At 42.5% G+C, this 21,064-nt stretch overlaps 2 protein-coding genes across 3 annotated transcripts in view; one reads left to right on the top strand and one right to left on the bottom strand.

Annotated features, from left to right (window-relative positions):
- The window catches only part of LOC108025256 (transcription factor kayak), a 31,553-nt gene extending 12,200 nt beyond the window's left edge, over positions 1-19,353 (bottom strand). The window contains exon 1 of one of the 2 annotated variants that reach the window (XM_017095610.3): positions 17,736-19,353. In XM_017095610.3, the coding sequence (XP_016951099.1) occupies positions 17,736-18,299 (564 nt within the window). In that variant the 5' untranslated portion in view covers positions 18,300-19,353. Of the gene's footprint in view, positions 1-10,022; positions 10,917-17,735 lie in introns of those variants that run through there. The other variant, XM_017095611.3, reaches the window with a different exon arrangement.
- On the top strand, positions 2,264-3,512 carry LOC108025257 (protein phosphatase PTC7 homolog fig). Its single transcript, XM_017095614.3, has one exon. The coding sequence runs from the start codon at positions 2,379-2,381 to the stop codon at positions 3,339-3,341; it is 963 nt and encodes a 320-aa protein (XP_016951103.1). The 5' UTR covers positions 2,264-2,378; the 3' UTR covers positions 3,342-3,512.
- Positions 19,354-21,064: the final 1,711 nt, after the last annotated feature.

Here is a 21,064-nt window from a genome sequence, read left to right as displayed (position 1 = left end):
TTATCGCGGCGGCGGGACAATTTAGTTATGACATAAGCAACTAAATTTAAAGAGCCAGGTAAACCCCCAGGCCCCAAACCCCCCAAAAAAAGCAGAACTGCAGCCGCGCCATTAGGTGAATGGTGCGCCTTTGTGGCTTTGGCTCTTATCAGGGAATAGCTTTCCGAAATGGGTCGCCATCGCCATCGCCGCCGGCGGAGGCTCAGGTGGCTCTATGCTCGCCGGTTGCAGGTGTTAGGTGTTCTAGGCATTTATCTATAGATATGCCAGCTTTCAATAAATATTGATGGGGCCGCTCGGCCATGTAAAAAAGGCCACGCTGACCTTGCGGCGCCACTTACATGAGAAACTGAAACCCAAGCCGAACCCCTTTCTGTGAAAAAGCGCCGAGGGGTTGGTGCCGCTGAAAACTGGGTCATGTGACACTGGACATTTGTGGCAACTATGGGCTATGGGCTCCGCTCTACTTACCTGCAACGGAGTAGGAAATTCACAGTCAATTAGGATTGGCGACTGCCACACTAACTGACCCCGTCGATAGGAAGGAGCGAGAACTCAAGTCTGGCTTGATAACCACACCTTATCACTATGATTCAGACACGCGCTGCCTTAGCTTAAGCCTAATCTCAGTGATTCAAAATTTAAGCAAAACACATTATTCATACTAAGTCAGGATTTTTAATATACTTGGGATGTGTTTTAAATGCAGCTCGGATAACACAGTTTTTAATCACCATGATTCAGAGGCAGAACAAACAAAAGCTTCTAAGACTTTTGGTGACTTGGCTCGTGGTTAAATTGTATGATCCCTGGGAAATTTAATTTAATCATAACAGTTTAAAAAAATGATTAAAAAATAGGAGCTGTAAAAAATAAACAATAATATATGTTATTTAGTATAGAATAAGAAAAAAAATACTAAAGTTCGGGATTATCTTAGCCTTTTCCCATCCCTGAAAATTTGATCGGTCAAAAATATAGTGTAAAAAAGTATGCTACAAAAAATTGCTTATAAAAAACTTCCTCCGAAAACTTTCGCAAGCAGCCTGTTGTTTTTTATAGAACATGTTTCAAGCGGATGCTGGTTAACCCCTATACTATGCTTTCTCAGAACGCTATCACGGGTTCCGGTCGGCAGGAAGATCTAAAAACTCGTGCCAAAAAAAGTAGCTACCGCCGGAAAAAACTTTTTATTTCTTTTCTGTAGACGTCACAAGAAACGCTGTGATAACTCGGTGTCGCGACACTGACGCTCACTTCCAGTGCCAGATAACCCGGCATTCGGAAGCCGGAATACGTAGTATTCCCACTCTAACGCCCCGCATATAACACGTATGTAGTACGGCTCGTAGAAGTGCACTCGACAGGAAGCGGTACCTAAGGTTTCCTTATAATTTGGCGGAGACATCGGAATAACAACTCAAATAATGAATAATGAGCGATTCTGCCGAATGCGTTACGGGGGCTTGATAAGCCCCTGGTATCTGAAAGGCGTTCACATCAGGGGTTTTAAATAAAGTTATCATTGCGTGGCCGTATTGTTTTCCTTTTCGCCGATAAGCGAAAACGCCTTGGGAAAAAGCTATAACGATAACATTTGCAGTTCCGCAGCATGATCAAAACTTCCGGTGATGATGGTGATGGGGGTCTAGAGGTCCGGAGGTCTGGGGGTCTGGGGGTCCGACGTCGAGTCCACGGTGTCGTAGACTTGGTCGAGATAAGATTGGACAATGGACGGCCAGGGAGCAACAAAGAAATCAAATCTACCTATGACAAATACCTGGAACAGGCCCGTCCATATATGGCCCCTATATCTGGCAGTGCCAATGTTTATGGTGTAAACAGAAACCGAAGATTGCAATTGCGTTGTGATACATTTTTACAACTTTCAAAGAGCTTTTGCTCCCATTACGAGGAAAGTGGGCAGTTTGTGGGTGAATAATCATGGGATGTTGCAGGGACTTTAGGTTATTTTTAGTACTTTCTAGATTAACTTAAATAAATTAATAAGCAGAGGATGATAGAAGAAAACTATAATACCTATAGCAAATATTTTAGCTTTGCATATCTGAAGACCTTTATATTTAAAGCTAATATTTTTTACAGTATTGAATATGTATCTGTATCCTCAGCTTTGTTTGTAAAATGCTTTAGACAAATAATTTTACCAATATATTTTTTAAAATATTATATACAATATTAAAGCAAAATCCCGAAAAATTCCACAATCCTCATCCTCACCCACTAGCAGGCTTTTTTACTAGTGGCGCTTCATCTTCGGAACTGTTTCCCCAAAGCAAACTCACAATTCGAAACCCGATTCAGTAAGATCTCGCAGAAACATATTTAAATTCCAGTGCTTACAGTAGGATAGAAAGATGATGTCCACCATGTGCTCGCGGCTGAAGAGCTGGCCGCGTCTGCTCAACCGCTTCGTGCGGCAGCTGAGGACTCCGCTGCAGATAGCCCGCCACTCGATCCAGCAGTTCGCCCGCTCGTCCGGCAAATCCTCGCGGGATCCCTACCTCATCACGGTGGTGCAGGGACGATCGAAGAAGCCGCGATACCCAGGTGATCAGCGGGCCAACCAGCGTTTCGGCGAGGACAGCTGGTTCGTCAGCTCCACGCCCCTGGCCGAGGTGATGGGCGTGGCCGACGGCGTGGGCGGCTGGCGGGACTTGGGCGTGGACGCGGGGCGCTTCGCCAAGGAGCTGATGTCCTGCTGCTCCGGGCAGACCCAGAGTTCCGGCTTCGATGGGCGCAATCCGCGGGACTTGCTCATCGCCGGCTACCAGGAGTTGACCCACCGGGAGAACCCGGTGGTGGGCAGCAGCACCGCCTGCGTGGTCACCATGCACCGCAGGGACTGCACCCTGTACACCGCCAATCTGGGGGACAGTGGCTTCCTGGTGGTGCGAAATGGTCGAGTGCTGCACCGCTCCCAGGAGCAGACGCACGATTTCAACACCCCCTATCAGCTGACTGTGGCTCCGGAGGATCGGAAGGAGTCCTTCTACATGGATTCTCCCGAGATGGCCGTGTCCACCAGGTACTCCCTGCTTCCAGGAGATCTGGTGCTGCTGGCCACGGATGGGCTGTTTGACAACTTGCCCGAGAGCATGTTGCTCAAGATTTTGAATGGCCTGAAGGAGCGGGGAGAACGCGATCTTCTCGAGGGCGCCAGCCAGGTGGTGGAGAAGGCCAGGGAACTCTCGTTGAATGCCAGTTTTCAGTCGCCCTTCGCCCTGAAAGCAAGGGAGCACAACGTTCCCTACTCCGGCGGCGGCAAGCCCGATGACATCACCCTAATCCTGGCCAGCGTCGAGGTGCCGAATGCCTAGCCAAAGTCGAGAGCCAGTGTGTCGCCAGCAAAACGCGTTCGCGGCAAATATTATTCCATGTCTATCAGCAGTGGGCGATAAAAAACCCAAATACACTTTGTTTACAAAGATCTAGGCCTCGAAAAATACAGGAGCAGGCATATAATTATGGAAATGTCTTGGCAATAGAAAGTGTGTTTTCAAAGCCTTTTATGATTCTGTTTTGCTATTTTATAGACTGTGCGTTAAAAAATTGCAGTAAGGCATATCACGCATACGCAGTGGTGGCCAAAAAGATCTCAGCTATAAGTCGGAAGTCCCTATATTTTTGTGGAGTATTAAAAGAAAATCATAACTAATGATTTTTAATTATTCTATCACTATATCTATTATTTTAAGATTTTTGTATTCCCCCAAGTAGGATGCCATGATATCACTGGATTACAAACAAAACAATTACCAACTAATTATTCAGTCGATTAGGGCAGGAAGAGGTAACATAACATTACTATTGATTTATTGCACATGCAAATATCGTGAAATTCCGTCATTTTTCTACTATCTCGACCGCAGCTGTACTATATATTTGTTTATAAAGACGCCGATTCGTGTGTGCCTATATAGACGTTCGTTCATTCAGCAAACGCGATTATGAATGGACGGGCTGAAAAAAGCTACAACCGATTCCACACACACTGCACATCGCGGCGATGACTCATAGCCGTTTTAACCAGAATTCGTGCGTTTTGTTTTTCTGTTTTCCATTTTGGCCCCCTTGGTGTGGGAGAGAGGGACGTGTCGAGGCCTAGGGCCGCGGAGCTCCACACTTGGCACCCACTTGCAAATCCACTGTGCTCAGCGAAACTGGTTCCACGCTCCGCTTTTCACTCAGCCACTTTGAGTCACTCAACCCAGTGAGCCGAAAGGCCAAGAGAGCTCCGCAAACTAGTGCACTCAGCATAAGGAGAGGCAGCCAGGCGAAATCAGGCGATGCGAGGCTATGGCGCTGGAAATCCCAATGCAGCATTGCGAAATTCCCCCCAGCATAAGGGCTCCGATAAAAAATAATGGCGGTACTCGACAGGGGAATACCTCAGAAATACAAATAAAAGATATAAAAGGACACTGGTTATCAGGAACATTATTTTAGCCTTTAATATGAGGAGTTAGCCATTTATATACCCTGCATAGTTAGCTATTGTAAAATTCGATTCTTTGTAATCCTTTTTGCACAAAAATATATCTATCCCTACTTAAACTTACAAAACCACATTTATGGTTCTATAGACCTTTGGCTTTTGAAAATAGAATAGAATATTCCAGAAAATCTAAGAAGTCATATGTTATATTTTATAAACAGCATTATCTTATTAAGGGATCATGAAAGGTATCTTATAGATACATACTTAACTAGGATTATAATAAGAGTCTGGATTTATAATGTTCAAGAATCCTTAAGTAGCATAGCTCTCCAAAATCTCCCTCTGCTAAACAGGTAAAAATGAATGCCTTTCGTGAAATGCATTTGTCAAACTCCCTGCGAACCCGAAATACCCCTATATTTCAGCTGCGTTTCAAAGGAGTTGACACAATCTGGGGAGTGCTTGGTCGGGCGTCGGTTCCCGATAACTTCCCTTGGCTTTATCTTGTTCCCCGTTTCGCACTTTTCAACGCCGTGGCGAATTGCGACTGATGGCGATGGTGAAGCCCCTCCTCGTCCGGCCCCCAACGCACCGAGGATCCCCTCCTGACCTGCGGAATGCCAGTGCCTGGGATGCTGCGCCCCTTCTCGGAATTCCACATCGGATGACGCGTCTCAAAGTGCATTATTTTGGAGGCCGGGGAGCACGGACCATCGCCAGCAAAGCAGGATCGTGTAAATCTTTCACTGGCGAGTGCATTTTTAGCCGCACTCCACTCGCTTCCAGATGTGCTCCAGTTCCACTTGCAATGCCAATCCCACCAGCCAGCCCCATCGAAGCCAATTCCACACCCGTTTCCCAATCCCATTTGCCGGCATGTGCCATTTCCGCCTGGAATTAGTTGTGTTGCCGATGTATAACTCAATTAGGGGGTTTATCTCCGAACTTCGACCAACTGCCATTTAGCATTAAGTAGCGGCGCCGCCACCCACTTTTCACCTTTCTGGCTAAACCATTTTCACCAGGGGGTTCAACAAACCCACAGAAAATAAATTAATTGACGCGCAGTAGCGGGGTCAATAGAATTTTAAAGGAGATTTAAAGGGTTACCGAAAAAATTGATAAAAGTGTGAACACATCTAAAAAGGTGTATAAAAGTAGGCAGCAATTGGAATTTTCACTGCATACTTTTGGACATTTCTCTGATAAATAAATTATCTTTAGTTATTAACTTTAAAATAAGAGCACTTAAACGTAACGTAAAATTCCTAGAAAAATCTATATGACGAAATGAATAGCTATTAAAATAATAGTTTGGATTCCGCTGTTTATATTTTTGCCCACTAACCTTATCAATTCCAGATGAAGGGATGACTATTAGTTTGCGCAGTGTCCTATATACAGAAGATAAGCCCTATCAGTGCACTATCTACACCTCGCATCGAATCAGGCTTGCCCCATGTGTACTTATCCCCCCCATAAACAGCGCTCCTGATAAACGTATTTATTCCCCTGTCTTTTGCCTCCCATGACGACCCATTTGGATTCCAAGAAAATCGAAAGCTAGTGCGAAAACACGCAACTTTTGACATTTTCCTGTTGTTTTTTTTCCTCTATCGCTGTCAGTTAATTTGAAACACTCAAATAAGTGATGACATAATGGTTGGTTTTTCAGGAAAATTAGCTTCGGAATTGAAAAGCGATCGCTTTCCTCTCCCTCCACTAGTGACGTCATCTGGCGGAGCAATCGTGTGACCAAATTGGGCTCTCAAACGAAGCGAGTTCGAAAACCGGCTTCTCTACTTTAAAGTTGATTTTTCGTATTTTTCTTGAAAGGCCTTTGCTTTTGCTAAGTTTAAGCCATTGACGTCATGAGATAATTTCATTAGCGTATCGCCAAAATGCACAAGCTAAACGGTCTTTGAAGGGAAGATATGGGGACTTGTATTTTTTTACAGGTGATTTCCCCTAATTGAAAGAGCAAATCCCCAGAAAGAACAAAGAGTAGGAGCTTTAAAGATCTAGATAAAGCAAGTAATCTGATAAAGAGCTGATAAAAAATGTGCAAATTCATATTCACAAGCATTTACCAGTCCTAGAAAAACTTCAATCAATTGTGACTAGCTACATTTCACTACTATTTAATAAGAAATTTAAGAAACGTATTTTTAAGAACCTACAACATTATTTTTCACTGAAAGTCAAGCCAAATAATCAGCCTTAGAATATTTCCCATGTTTTCCCTGGAAAAATGAAAACTTCTGTTTACTTTTTTTCTATCAATTAAATCAAAGATTATTACAAATATTTTCCCAGAAATATTAAAGAGGCCAAAAGTCAATCAAAGAAAGCGTCTGTGGGTAACAAGTGCTTCAATGCCAATTGCAAGTGTACACATTCTGCTATCTCCACCATCTATATACATTTTAATCTATGGACGTGCATTTAGCGACGCTATCGAATTTACGAAATCCCCTGAAATTTTCCTGGAACAATCGAAAGCCATAATAATAAAAACAAATAAAGAGTAAAAAAAGAGTGCGAGGACAGGCAAACGCGAAATGTCGTAAAAGTTTCGCCATAAAAAACGTAGGAGTGAATAATAAGGAGAAGAAGTCAAAGTCGAGGAACAGAAACCGAAATTACAACAACGCAAGAACAATAATAATTAATTGTTTGTCGGGTTGCGAGCGTTTATTTATTTATTTGCTGGCTAAGTGAACAACGCGTCGATCAACAAAAGAAACAAAAGCGGCGGCGGCAAGGCATTGGCAATTTTATATTTATTTATTTTTAGTTGATGCGCACATTAAATTGGCAATTTCTGCTGGATATCTGATCGTGATTATAAAGCGCTAAAATACGAATATAACAAACGTGTGCCTGCGCTGTACAGTGGGGTCAAAACTGAAGTGCCTTTAGGAGAGTTTACACGATTCCAAAAAGATACATCATGAAAAATAAAGATAAAGATAAAAGATACATTTCTACATCCCAGAAGAGATACATTTTTGTAAAATAAATTTCACTTAAAAAGGTGTATAAATGTATGCAATAACAGAAAACTATCTTCTTTTTTCACTGCATACTTTTAGACACCTTTTCAGGGAAACTACAGAAATTGGCGTAAGTGGTAAGTGATCTTAGATAAGCCCCATGCCCTACAATTCATAAACTTTTATTTTCCTGACCCCCACTGTGCACACTTACAAATCTGTAAAAAGGTTATCTCCGAGGAGAGTTCGCCGCTCGTTAGCCGATTTGCTCGTGACTTTTAATGCGTTTGCTTTTAATGCATGGAATATTTATGTAGCGCGCTGCATGTTTTATGCAGCGCATTGCGAAAAAGGCAATTCGAGTTGTTCAAGTGCATGGCACCATATACAGTGAACATCCCCTCGCACCAACCCCATCCTGATCGCCGCACTCACCACCCCATCCCCATCGAATCTCAAACATTGCGACGCGTGAGTCGCTTGACATTCTAAGTGGAATACCAGCGAGGCATCGGGGGGACTCGGGGTTCAGGGGTCTCGAAAACAGGGGTGAGCCGCAGCATCTGAGTGCCATTTGACCTTGGCATTGGATTTAATTTTATGGCGAAATCAACTGCAGCATAATTTCGAATGTCAGGCGAGAGGGAAATCGAGGGATAGAAATGAAAGAGGGGAGAGTGGCATATATGTCGCCTGTCAAGTCTGGTGTTAGCCGAGGGATTTGTGTGCTGAACAGAAGACAAGTCTATTTTTGAGTGTGAATCCGCCTTTTAAATATTTGATGCAGATGAACGGTCTCTTACTTAGATGGCAAAAATCAAAGCAGTAAAAATCAAACCGATTTATAAAGTTATATGATCTAATAAAAATATATATAATATTCCGGGAATTTTTATAAGTGATTAATGTTTTATTACAGAGGATGTTGTTTATTATTTCAATAAACATTTATTTTTATTATCACTTTCAAAAAGATCATCATTAAAATTTTTATTAAAAAGTATTTCACTCTGCTTTCAGCTATACTAAAATATAATCGAAATACTTAAAGCACAGATAAGATTCAGAGCACTTCACATTACTGCAGTCCCAAGTGGAATCCAATTAGAAACGGAAACGGAAGCCTTGACCTCAGGGCGGTTTTCTTGGCTTATTGGCCACATTGCAGCAATATGAAATTGAAATTGGCGATGCACGTGTTGCAAACGAGAATCGAGCAGAAATAAAAACCGCACCTACGCCAAAAAAGATACAGATGCAGAAAGCGAAAATGTGCAGAGATACAAAAAAAAACACGCCAAAATAGAGAGGCAGAGAAATAGAAAAACAAATGCAAAGGGGGCAACCTTGGCTGCGGCTGCGAAGCAAGTGCAATGGGGGAATGCACAAAGACCCAGTCAACGCCTCTCTCCCGCTCGCCCGGGCTCTCTCGCATGCGATAAAAGAATCTGTGAACGTGTCCGATCCGTATCTGTGTGAGCTCTCTCTCTCTCTCTGCCTCTGCCTGCGACGGCCGAGTATGGGTGAGCGAGCAGAGCGGCGGAGTGACAGCGCGAAAACAACAACAAAAGTGTAAATTGAAATTCCAAAGATGTCGACAAAGTAAATACGAAATAAAAACCCAAAACGAGACAGCAACAGCGGCAACAATAACAATGGAAAGCTACAACAAAGTGCGCACCACACAATTCGGCGAATAATCATAATAAAAGGCCAGACGAAATATACATAGCAACAACAACAACAACAAAAACCATACATGTATAAAAAAAGTTCAATATATTTTTTAAACAAGTTTCCAGAGCCCCGTATGTGTGCCGTTTTCTATAGGTTTCAGCGGCGAAGTCAGCTTAGCCTCCCAGCTTTCAGCTTTAGTGAGAAGTGTTGGGACTCGGATCCAAAACCAGGGGGAGTACGGGATTATTGCGTTCTATGCAGTACCAGTTTGTACCGCTCTATAGCTCTTCCTCTTACCCTAATCCCTGGGAATGGCGAAAAACCAGGTGGTAACGAAGCGGAAATACCCTTTCAGTGGTCTCTAAAGGACTTTTTGGTCCAGGTTCCATTAGAAACCATCGAAAATCTCATCAATACTTTAATAGTAACTTGTTAAATATTGTATCTTATTATAGGAACACCATATATTACCTTCTTTAAGCTAAGTTCCTTTAAAATATCTTTGTCACTACTAATAAGAACCTAACATTAATGGATATAAGACACTTTTTTGCTTCAATTTAGATAGAAAGCCTATGATCCTACACTAGAAAGATATAATACATGCATTTCCCTAGTTTCATAGAGTTATCTGTGAACTATGCTAGTGCTCACTGAGCTACACATAAGATAAAGATACATTTTCACTAGGTCTTTAAAAAGCTTGTTTATATAAACAATGATGGTGCTTTATCTAGGGATAGGTTGACCTTTCTGCTTAGTTCGAGAAAATCTTGAGCCGCAGAGCGTACCTCGAAGTCAGTACCACTTGTGGATTCTTCCTTCAGTCTCCTCCCCAGCTGATAGCACCCGGCATGTAGGGTATACAAATAGAGTATCGCACTTACGATAAGATTGCGCATGACAGCCGACGTTGGTGTGGCGACAGTTGCTGCTATTTTCGTTGTGGTCGGCGTCGATATCGCCGCGGTTAGATCGGCGGGCAGAAAGTCCAGCTCCTCCTCCTCGAGGTGCTCCTGGTCCTGGTCCTGGTCGCCACCCTCCGGCTCCTCGCGGTCCCGCCCCAGATCTTCGGCCTTTGTGATGGCGGGCTTTTTGGTCGTGCGGTCGACTTTAACTTTCATTGCTGCTGCTTTTTATGCGCTCTCAATTGGCGTTCATAAACAAAATTTACATGTGCAGCTGGCACTCACACACACACGCACAGCCCCTGCTTTTTGTTAGCCTTTTTCAGCAGTTAAAAGCGCAGAATTCTCTAGATTAACGTCGGGCGGACCACGCCCCGCACCACACACCGTTGTTTATCGAACTTCGAACGCTTTTCGCTCGAATATTTCGTAATTTCTTAAAGATTTCTCGGTTTTGGCAGGGCGCTCTCACAGATACACAATACTTTCGGCTTCTGCCTAGATAACACGACAGTTTTGCAATTTCTTCACGGCTTATTGGGAATGTTCTGGCTTTGCACTTGTGAAAGTGTTAAAAACTAAGTGTAACAACAACAAGTTGGGTGGATTTCCTCATAAAGGCCGAGTGGGGGAGGGGGTCTTCTGTCTCGCTCCTACCAACGTGGCTCTCGGATGCGTGCGAGCGGGAGTGCGGCGAATGGGCGTGGGGGGTGGTGGCGGCACGGACTGGACGACTGATTAACGAGAGAGAGAGAGAGACAGAGAGAGTGGCGCGAGAGCGAGAGCGAGAGCGAGAGGGAGACGGCCGCGTGGCTTTCCGCTGCCGTTGCTGCAGTCGCCTGAGTTGCCTTAACAAAAAGCGAAAAATAACTGAATAACCGAGCTGAGCAACTGGCAACTGGCGACGGCGACGGCTGCGGCAACAGACCGCTGCCGCTCTCCCCTGCGCGCCGCTCGCGCCCTCTCCCTCGCACTCGCCTTCCAAGCGACGGGTGACGTCTTGGCCATTGCCTCGCACACACACTCGCGCGGACGCACACGGGCGGCCCACACAGATACACGCACACAGGCGGCCAGCCTGGAAATCAAGTTGCGTAGATGCCAGGGCTGGCAAAAGTCTCTGAACAGGCGGAACCAGTGACAGAGCTGGGATTTGGGAAGTATATATCTTAGAGATTGTAGATATTGGACATTTAAACTAAGTTATAATATTTTCTTGAATATTTCCGCCTTTAAACAACAGATCTAAGCTCTAAAATCACAGAATTATAATGAAACTGTATAAGTAATTTGGCCTGTTAAAATATAAAAAGGTAATTAAATTGATTTTAATTTTTTTTATTTTATTAGCATTATTACAGAAAAGAAAAGGTTCCATATTTTTATTGCCTAACCAGTTGACAAAAAGTATGCTTTTTAAAACTGCAACCTCTTAAGTAGTGCCTACTTTTCGGAAAACCAGTGACTTAAGAGCTTTTCGACCAACAGGATTAACATAAGCTACAAATAGTGAAATAAATGAATATATAACAAATGAGTTACGTTATTTATTATTGATTTGTGAGTGAGCATTGTTGGTCAGGTGTTTACCTTAATACCAAACATATCAATATTAATTCCGGCTTGAAATCACCTGGTTTGTAACTCATTGACTTAATTTCGACTCGGTAAGGCAATTAGCGCTTTGAGTTTTTAAATAATTCCACACTTCCGTTAGCCGTTACGGAATTTCACACAGCCCAAAAATACCTCCTTGACCGCGCCGAAAATAATCGTAACAATCGGCGAGCAGTAATCAGAAAAATCCATAAAACCGCCAGAAACGGCATGGAAAAACCCGGCTGAGCGATTTTCGTATGCTCCACATGATTCTCGCGGCCCTGACGAACGGCGGTGTGAAGTGGGACGGCACAATAACTGTCAGAACGAGGCGGCAAAGGGGAGAGCGCGAGCGAGAGAGCTGCCAAACAAACTCACAGATACAGATACAAATCGCACGTCGGGCAGTTGTCGCATGCGATTTTTAATAGAGCACGAGAGCGGCTCAGTTCTCGAGTGCGATTTCAGTTTCCACTCGACTCGAAACGAAACTCAAATTGGCAATTTGGCGCGCAGCTCGTTTGTTGACACTTTCCACTTGAAAGATACGTTTTTGTTTTGGTTTCTCGGTTCTCACTCCGCCTCTCTCTCTCTGTGCGAAGGTATCTCACTCGAAAATCGAGGACCAGTTGCCCGGGCACATGTTGGATTTTTTGCTGGTTTCGAATCCGATTTGTATGTTATGTGTGCCACGCATCGGCACTCTGAAATGGATGACGACGGTGACTCATCGGGGTTTTTACACACGGATACCAGGCACCAATACTAATGCTGGGCGAATCTAGAGAAACTGAGAAACTGCTGTGGGCCTCCCGCAATCCGGAGATACTCAGAGGCATTCAGAGGCTCAGATACGCGGACAGGTTACCTGGGTTCGTTTATAAAACCCCCGCCTTCTTAATTCCATCGCCAATTGGCGGCCAATGCAAGTGCCACACGCCGAAAAAAATCGGTAAAATCTCAGATGTATTTATTGAAGCTGGAGAAAGCGGGTTTCAAAATTATATTTATTCTATTAACATTTGTATATATTTTTATTCAGTCACATAGTAACTCTCTGGTGTTTCAAAATGTGGTGAAATTAAAAATATTTTACTTTCTCTTTTCTTCAAATTCTTTCTAAGATGTTTTGTGGTTGTTTTGCGTTCCAAAAATATTTAAGTATTGTCTTGTTTAATGAAACAAATGTTTGACTATTTTTATTAATATTTTTTATTAGTTTCTATCCACCACCCATTTCTTAGATTTTTAAATTTAATAAAATAGTAACAATGAATTCAGATGGGCATTGGACTTATATAGATTTTCAGAAATAATGTTTTAATTTTGTTTGTCTTCCCCTATTGTACTACATTTTCTCCCTGTGCAGACATTTTCCGATTGAGGTCAGTTAATGAGTATGGCCGGGATGCATTTGGGCGCGTGCTAAATGCGTCTATTAGTCGCAGTTGCCTCCCAAAGCAATGCATTGCGTATGCATTAATGCCACTTCCATTCCCAATCCCATTCAGACTCAGATTCAGATTCCGATGCGAGGCCCATTAGGTGAGGTGTCCGGGCCCAGGTAGCCGAAATGTTTTGTGGCCATTAGCGGGGAAGCGAGACTCGACCGAGGATCCTCTCACAGCACGAGCTCGATAAGCACTGTCTGAGTGCCTGGCGACGCCCTAGCACTTCCCAATTCCCGATTCCCGACTCTGGGCTCTGGACTCCCGACTCCGAGGCAGGGATATATGAGTATACGAGGCGTATATCAAGGCTGAGGGTTGAATGCCTTTGATTCAGGCTGCCTTTTCTTCCTCTGGTGTTTGTTGATGGTAATGTGGCTGTAATTTGCCAGGCGACTGCACGGGGCAGCGCCGATTAGGTTACCATTCTAGCTCATATTTTATGGGCTAAGAATTCGCTGGAATTACCACTCGAAATCGGAAGCGGAAACTGTGAAAAATGTTCGGCTTATCCATTGCCAAAACAAAAAAATCGGCATGATAAGGCACCAAATTGTAGTTTGGAATGCTGGTTCAATTCAGATTTCTGGAGTATCAAATTCATCCGAATTTTGATATAGAATAAATGGTTTTCAGCGCTAAAGGATCCACTTTTTAGGGGTAATCATAAAAAAACCATCGGAAACAGCAGTTACTAGATTTTCCCCTGCTTATCACTACTAAATTTATAGGCTTAACCTTAAACAGAACGGTAAGTCCCCCAAAAAAACATAGTCCTAAGAACACCAAAACATAATTTGGGAGCTTTCACATTAAGAAATTGTTTTGAGAACCACATAAATAAATGTACACTTCAAACACTTCGAGCAAACATTTATCAGTACCACACTTTCCCATCCACAATAAATTTACTCAGATCTCGATTCACTGTTTGCTCGTCATTTGTATCTCAAAGTTTCAATTACATTATAATTATATGTATATTTCACTTCAAGTGCTTGGCTGACGCTCAATTTATTTAAGTCCACACAACTTGTACTCGTACTTAGTTATTTACTCGGCGATATGATCTCTTGAATAATGTTTGCATTGATTAAAGTTTCGATCGCGTCATGGAGCGACGTCATCGATCCGCCAGCAAGTCATCGAGTTCCCAGAATATCGTTTGTACTTCTGGGTACCGAATGAATAAGCCGAGAAAGTTGCGGGTATACCTAACATCGGCATATTCAAGAACAAAAACAGTGGGAGTTTGAGGTGCCAGCGGGTCTATGGGGTATTAATCATACCCTAAGCCATTTCCGCCGCCACTATCATCAGGAAAAGTGCACGTGCAACCGCTGTTGCTTCGCTCTATTTTTCACCTCGGGTGTAAATCCATTTCAGGGACAAGTGCCTTGGCACTTTCCCATCTATTGATGGAAAAACAAATCCCAATTAGGCAAGCGCATTCGAAGTCCAAGAGACCTTCGCTCGCAAAACAGCTGATTACTGGGTCTGCTAATGGGCTGATATTTATACAGATTGGGGAGGCGGAGGGGGCGTGGCTGGGTGCCAACTAGCTGCAGCTTAAATGATTAAGAAAACTTAATGACTCTGTTGTAGAACCGTTTTGCAGCCAGAAACAGGGCAGAAAACAAATCGAGCGACGCTCATTAAAAAATTAAGCACACGGAGTAATAACAGATATGGCAACAATAAAACCTAAACGACTGCAAATTAAAGTTGTTAATTTCGAGCGCCTAATTGTTTTTGTAATAATTAAGACCAACAAAACAGAGAGGGGCCCTCGAAATCGCCTCTAGAAAAAACAATAAGTTCAAGGACAGCACTCTTAGCAAAACATGAAAGCACCCATTTCCCAGGGGCTAAGTGACGTTATGAACAGGTCCCCAAGTACTTGCGATTTCTACAACATCTTTTTTCCCGGAAATCGATATGTGCGTAATGCAATTTTAAAGTTTTCTGGAGTTGCTTATCTTTATGAATGACCTGAAAGTTGTAGTTTACGGGGAAAAATCATTAGAAGCATAGTTAATCATAATTCTGTTGGGAAAGCGTGGGGTTTCTTCAAAAACAGCTCACATAATAGGTTGTTTTTAGAGTTTTGGTTGTGCTTACAAGGAATTCAAGCAACTATTTTTAGAATTTAAATAAATACTTATAAAAAGTTCTCAAAAACCCAAGTCAACGAAGTTCTCCTTAAGAATTTTATGAGCTTCGCCAACATTTTTTCTCATATCAAAAAGAGTTCCGGTAAAAAAATCATATTCAAGTGTTAAAAAATTGTGATAACTTCTAAACTTTTTTGGCGTTTAAACAAGTCATAAACATAATATACATCTTGAGATTGCATATGCCACCATAACTTGGATAAAAAGTCGAAGTACAAGCAGTACTTAACCTCCCTCGAAGCACTTTATTTAAGTATAAGCCCACCCAATCAACTACAATCAGCTGAAGGGAAGTATCTGAAACAGCCACTTAAGGTGATTCAGCACCTGTTCGAGAATCTCCCCGGCATCACACTGATAGGGCGCTAGGCCCGATTGATAAGGCAGCATGGGAAACTGACGGGCCTAACCAACGTGAATCTATTTGGCCTAGTCAGCCGCCTCCCAGTGAGGTGGCCCACAGCGAAGGCCGAAGATAAGTGCCGAGAATCACCCCAATGTGCCCTTTTCCCAACCCAAACACACTTTGTGTTGTACTGCGAATGTGCTCCGGAGTGTTCGGCTCTTGGCATTTCCGTTCTACGGGCCTTTGCTTTCAGCTGTGTGCGGGTTTTTTGCTTTCTTGGTGTTCGCCGTGCGGACTTGTGGACTTATGGAGCTGTTTACGGCTCTTACACTTCCTGGCCAAGCGTTCGTGACTATGCAAGTGGCCTGTTATCTGGAGGAAGGTGCTCCGATTCCGATTCCAGTGCCCCTGCCCATGCCCGTTTCCACTCCGCCAACGACATGTGCGCGCTGTCATCAGGTGGGGTTCGTACTTTAAGGTTTTCTGTAGAGAGTCTGGCGATAATGCCCGGCCAAAGGCAACAGCGCAGACTTTCCGGCGCGACACGGACATGCTCGCATGTGGGCATGCATCACCCCGTATTTTTACCCCATGACGCTATCAGGTGCCGGGGACTCTAGGGTGGCGGTGCGCTATATGTATCTATATACACACGGCGACGATCGCCCAGATTAAACCTAAAGCAAAGGGGTTTTCTGCCCGAAGATAATGCCCCGCTGACGACAATGAAGAAAATCACACTCGTCGTTTATCACTTTGGCTCAGGGTTACACTTAATACTTGTCTTTCAAGTTGATTTTTTAAGAATTATTCGGCCTGAAAAACCAACCGTTAAGTACAAAAATTCAGTCAAATACTTTGTTTATTGTTGAGCAAATCGAAAAAGGAAAAATTCCTTAAGCTCAAATTTAAACAAATATTGAAATCCCTAAATGTAATTCAAGGCTCTAATCAATTGTAAAATGATTTAATATCAATGATTCAATTTGCAACGTGCTAATTTAATAATTGCAACAGATCTGCTTCTTAAAATATTTCACTTTAAATAAATTTAGAAAGCCTGAGAGCTAAAATTAAACTTTTTTCGAAAGGGAACCTTGTGTAATGGGGTCAAAACAGGTCAGATCTCCCTCTCCCAAAAGGTCAAATCAACCCTTTTGTGCCCTCTGAAAGCTGTAACTGTCTGCTGATTTAATTTAAATTTATTTAAAACACATCTATATGTGTTTGCGAAATCCAGTTTTTTTATTCGCAGTTGAAGCGAATTAAATTACTCGAAATGTATTTTTTATTGTTTGTTTTATTTACTTATTCCCCTTTTTTGTGTGTTTGGGGAGTGGCATTCCCACGCCACATTGGGCAGTAAATATTTACCTCAGATAAAGTATGTATTTTTGGCGGATAACACTCCGCCGCTCCACATGTCGTATGCGTGACGAAAGCTCGGGAGCAAGATCAAGTATACGCCCCTTGGCCGCCATTTTGGTTAGTTTTCCCAGCCGAGCCACTAGGTTCGCACACAACTAAGGCGCAATTAAGAGGAGGAAAACAAGTGCAAAATCAGCGGAAACAAAGGCGGGCGAAAACTTAAAGTTGGGACGAAGCGCCGCCCACAAAGCCGCAGGCCGAGTGGGATCAGCAAATCATGAGCGGAGATGAGGGAGATGGCAAACCATAATGCCCATTTGTGTACATACATATGCGCACTTGTTACAAATACACTGAGGGAAATTAGGTTACTAAAGTTCTCGGTTCAAGAAGGTCTCATACTTTACAGGGGTTAACATTTTAGGCTTCAATCAGGGGCCAGTAATTCATTCCAAAGTATTCTTTGAAAAGGAAACTATGAAATGTCTGTATCCTTAAGATACATTTTGTATATTGGTATATTTAATATTATCTTATTTTAATATTCATCATAAGATTCACTGACAATAAGAATTTGTTATTATTTTTTTAATTTCGTCTGGAATTCAGGCTCATATGCTTTAATGCAATATTAATAACTTAAAAAGATTTTTATGTTTCACATTTGGAATTCAAACTTTAATCACTAAATATTATTTTATAAAAAATATCATTTGAACTATAACCTCCTTCGATTAAAAAATATATTTTCACTTACTTGTCTGGCCAATTGAAGGGAGGCATAATCCTGCCGCTGATGTTGCTGCTGCGACTGGTGTTGCTGGTGGGATGTTGCTGCCGCCGCCGTTGTTGTGGGGGCCAGGAATTGCTGCTGTTGCTGCTGCTGCTGGCAGGGGTAGAAATGATTGTTGGACGGGGCTGTTGTTGCTGGCACAAGATGTTGCTGCTGTTGCGTGTAGAGGCTGCAATTGGATTGCAAGTACTGCTGCTGCTGCTGTTGCTGTTGCGGCAAGTGCTGATTGTAATTGACATTCATGCTGTTGTTGTTGTTCATGTGGCGCTGCTTATTGCAATCGGTTATCCAGTTGGCGGCACGCAGTTGTTGCTGCTGCTGCAACTGCAACATTGGGTTGTTGTGGCTGTTGCTGTTGCCGCCCATACTGCCATTGTGGCTGTTTCCCCAAATATAATTATTATCGGGCGAATTGTGCTGCTGCTGCTGCTGCAGCAGTTGCTGCTGCAGTTGTTGCTGCTGCTGCTGCAGTGCGTTGCTGCCGCCGCCGTTGTTGTGCTGCATCTCGATGGCCTTTATTGCAATCATTCAACGGGCAACAAATTGTCAGCGTTTATCACAAGATGCTGCAATTTCCTGCTCTCCTTTGTTAATTATTTTGTATTTTGCGAACTTATTTTTGGCTGATTTATCGCTGCTTGTTTGCTGTTTTCTGTTTGCTGCATTTACTACACGTATTTTTAATTTTACGCAACTTACACGCTTTTGTTTCGGCGTGTTCGGGTGTGTTTGTTGGGTGGCTATATTTAATTTTTGGCAATTTGTTTGGATTGGCGGTTGGCTTTTATTACGGCTTAAATCGCAAGCAGGCACTTAGATATTTTTATATAATTTTGTTTTTACGCGAAGTGGTTTTAAATGTTTTTCGAAGCAAGTGCATGCTTTTTAAATCTTTTGCAGGCACTAGAATGTTTTTATATAGTTTTATTTTTCTCAAAATTGTTTCAAATGGTTTTTGAAGTATTTATCCGTTTTTATGGGCTATAAAAATAAATCTTTTTATTGACTTTGAGGTTTAATCTTTTCGTTTGGCTGGATGCTTTAGTTATTGTTATTACTCCTAGTTCTTGTTGTCCTAATACAGTATTAAATACTGTTTATTGGCTCTAATGACTTTTGGTTTTTAGCTTCAGTTTCTTCTCAATTTATTTACAACGTTTTTTATTCTTGGCGATTGCACAGGCGAGACGACGAGATGGTGAGTCAACCTGCTGCTCCACGAATTTGTTTTAATAATTTGGCACGCCCACTTGGAGGCGATCCACTCTGCGCCCCTTCGATCGGCCTGCGATTCTCTCGATTCGATTTTCGATCAGCACGTGCGGGCCAAGTGGCTGGTAACGGTAAACGAGGCGTAAACAAACACCGAATCGGGCCAACAAACACGGATCGCGTTACGTGATTTAGCCGTAAAAAACCAGACACTGCATGCTTCTGTTAATTTATTTATTTACTAGCCAGACCTCCGAGCTGTGGCCGATTGTTTCGTATTATTCCCCAAACTTCCATCGAGCACTGCACGTTCCTGCGTTCGTTTCTATGCTATTTCCAGGACCGACTCCGGGAAGACGTCCACACGGCAGCGCGGCAGAAAGTGTATTAAAACTGAAAATGAAAATTTTGATAAACCTGCGCTCAAAGGCGCACTCACACACGCACACGCCCGAGCGAGCCGAAGGCAGGCGACAAAAGCCGAAGTACGCTCGCGATCACTTTGTTTTCTTTTTTTTTATTTTTTCTGCCTTTCGGGGGGCTTTCAGTATTTTTCGCTGCGCTCTGAGACCAGGTAAAACCGCGCTGAAAGGCTACCAAAATACGAAAACCCCAAAAAAATTAAAGAAATATATATAACACACGGGCCGCAGAAGCGAATTATTACGAGGCGTGTTTCAGGCTTTTTTCTCTTTTTGTGACTAATCGCATGTGCGGCGGTGGTCCACCGGGTTGTATTTTCGCAAAAAGGGGTTTGCTGGCGGTTCCCCACACTCTGCGACTGTTTGTTTGCTACGATTTGGCGCCAATTGGCTGAAATCGGCGATCCGCTCCGTGCGCTGGCCCATAGATCACTGCGCACTGTCGTCGCCGACGTCTTCTTGGCTGCCTGCGCCGACGTCAGCGCTGAAAAACTATGACTAATCCCCGCTGGCACGCGGCGGCTCCAACTACAATAACAATATGTAGAACAGGCACGGCGGCAGCCGCAGCAACAACAACCCCAGCGGCGGGAGCTGCAACAACAGCAACATCAAGTGCGGTCGGAAGGTGGCAGATTTTCCGGAGCACCACAAATAGGCCGGCTGGTATCAATAATAGTAGTGATAACAGTAATAATAATGTTGATCCCAAAACATTAGAAAACTAAATATTTTTATAGAAAAAATTTAACAAACCTTTTTTTATATTGGGGGACAAGTTCAAGTCCCTACTTTAATACATTTATTGAAGATATATAAAAGAAGACAGTGATATTTTTTTTAAAACTAACATACATGGGCATGCCTCTCTGTAACTTTAAAGCGTACAAATATTAAAGTAAGTGTCAATCCTTTTTATAAGTACAAAATAATGTAAATATACATTTGTAACTTTAATGAGTCAGTTTTTAATCACAAAATAAACGTTTTAGTATTTATAGCAAGCAATTTTTTTTAAATCGACTTTTACAACTCTATTCTTTTCTATTTACGATTTTAACTATCTTTGTATTTACTATATTTAACTTAATAAAAATATTCCTAAGGGAATTCATTGTTTTTAAGTATGGGCAGAAAATATCGCTTACATTTTTTTCTTAAAGATAATGTTTAAATTTTAAAACATGACTAATAGCTGTTGACTTTTAGTTAAATGAACTTGCGTACATATTTTCTCGGAAAACAAAGGATAACGAAATTAAATGGCAAGTAAACAATTTGTTTATCTTAAGTTTTTGTTTAAATATTTTCTTGAAATTATTTTTTAAGAAAAACAAGCATGTATAAGGTTTGACCCCTTGTCAAATATCTGTCAGAAAGTATGCTTTAAATTTGAAAGATACTATATTTTTGTAACCCCTATAAAATTCAGCTCGAAAATAGCCAGATCAGCCAGCACTGCCTGGCCATTTTATCCGCTCCCTCACCTGTGTTCAAAATTTTGTTTTGCTGATTTTTAATCTATGCAACAACAACAAGCGCAACAACCACAAAGGGGATCTCAAAAATATGCGCGACGTGCCCACTTTTTTGCAGCAGCGAAATTTGTTCTTGTTTTTGTTTATTTTCTGTAAATGCATTTTAATCAGCCAACTGTTG

Source organism: Drosophila biarmipes, chromosome 3R (genome assembly GCF_025231255.1).
Source record: "Drosophila biarmipes strain raj3 chromosome 3R, RU_DBia_V1.1, whole genome shotgun sequence".
Lineage (NCBI taxonomy): Eukaryota > Metazoa > Arthropoda > Insecta > Diptera > Drosophilidae > Drosophila > Drosophila biarmipes.
The sequence above is the reverse complement of the archived record's forward strand: the minus strand, read 5'-3'. Positions and strand labels throughout refer to the sequence as shown.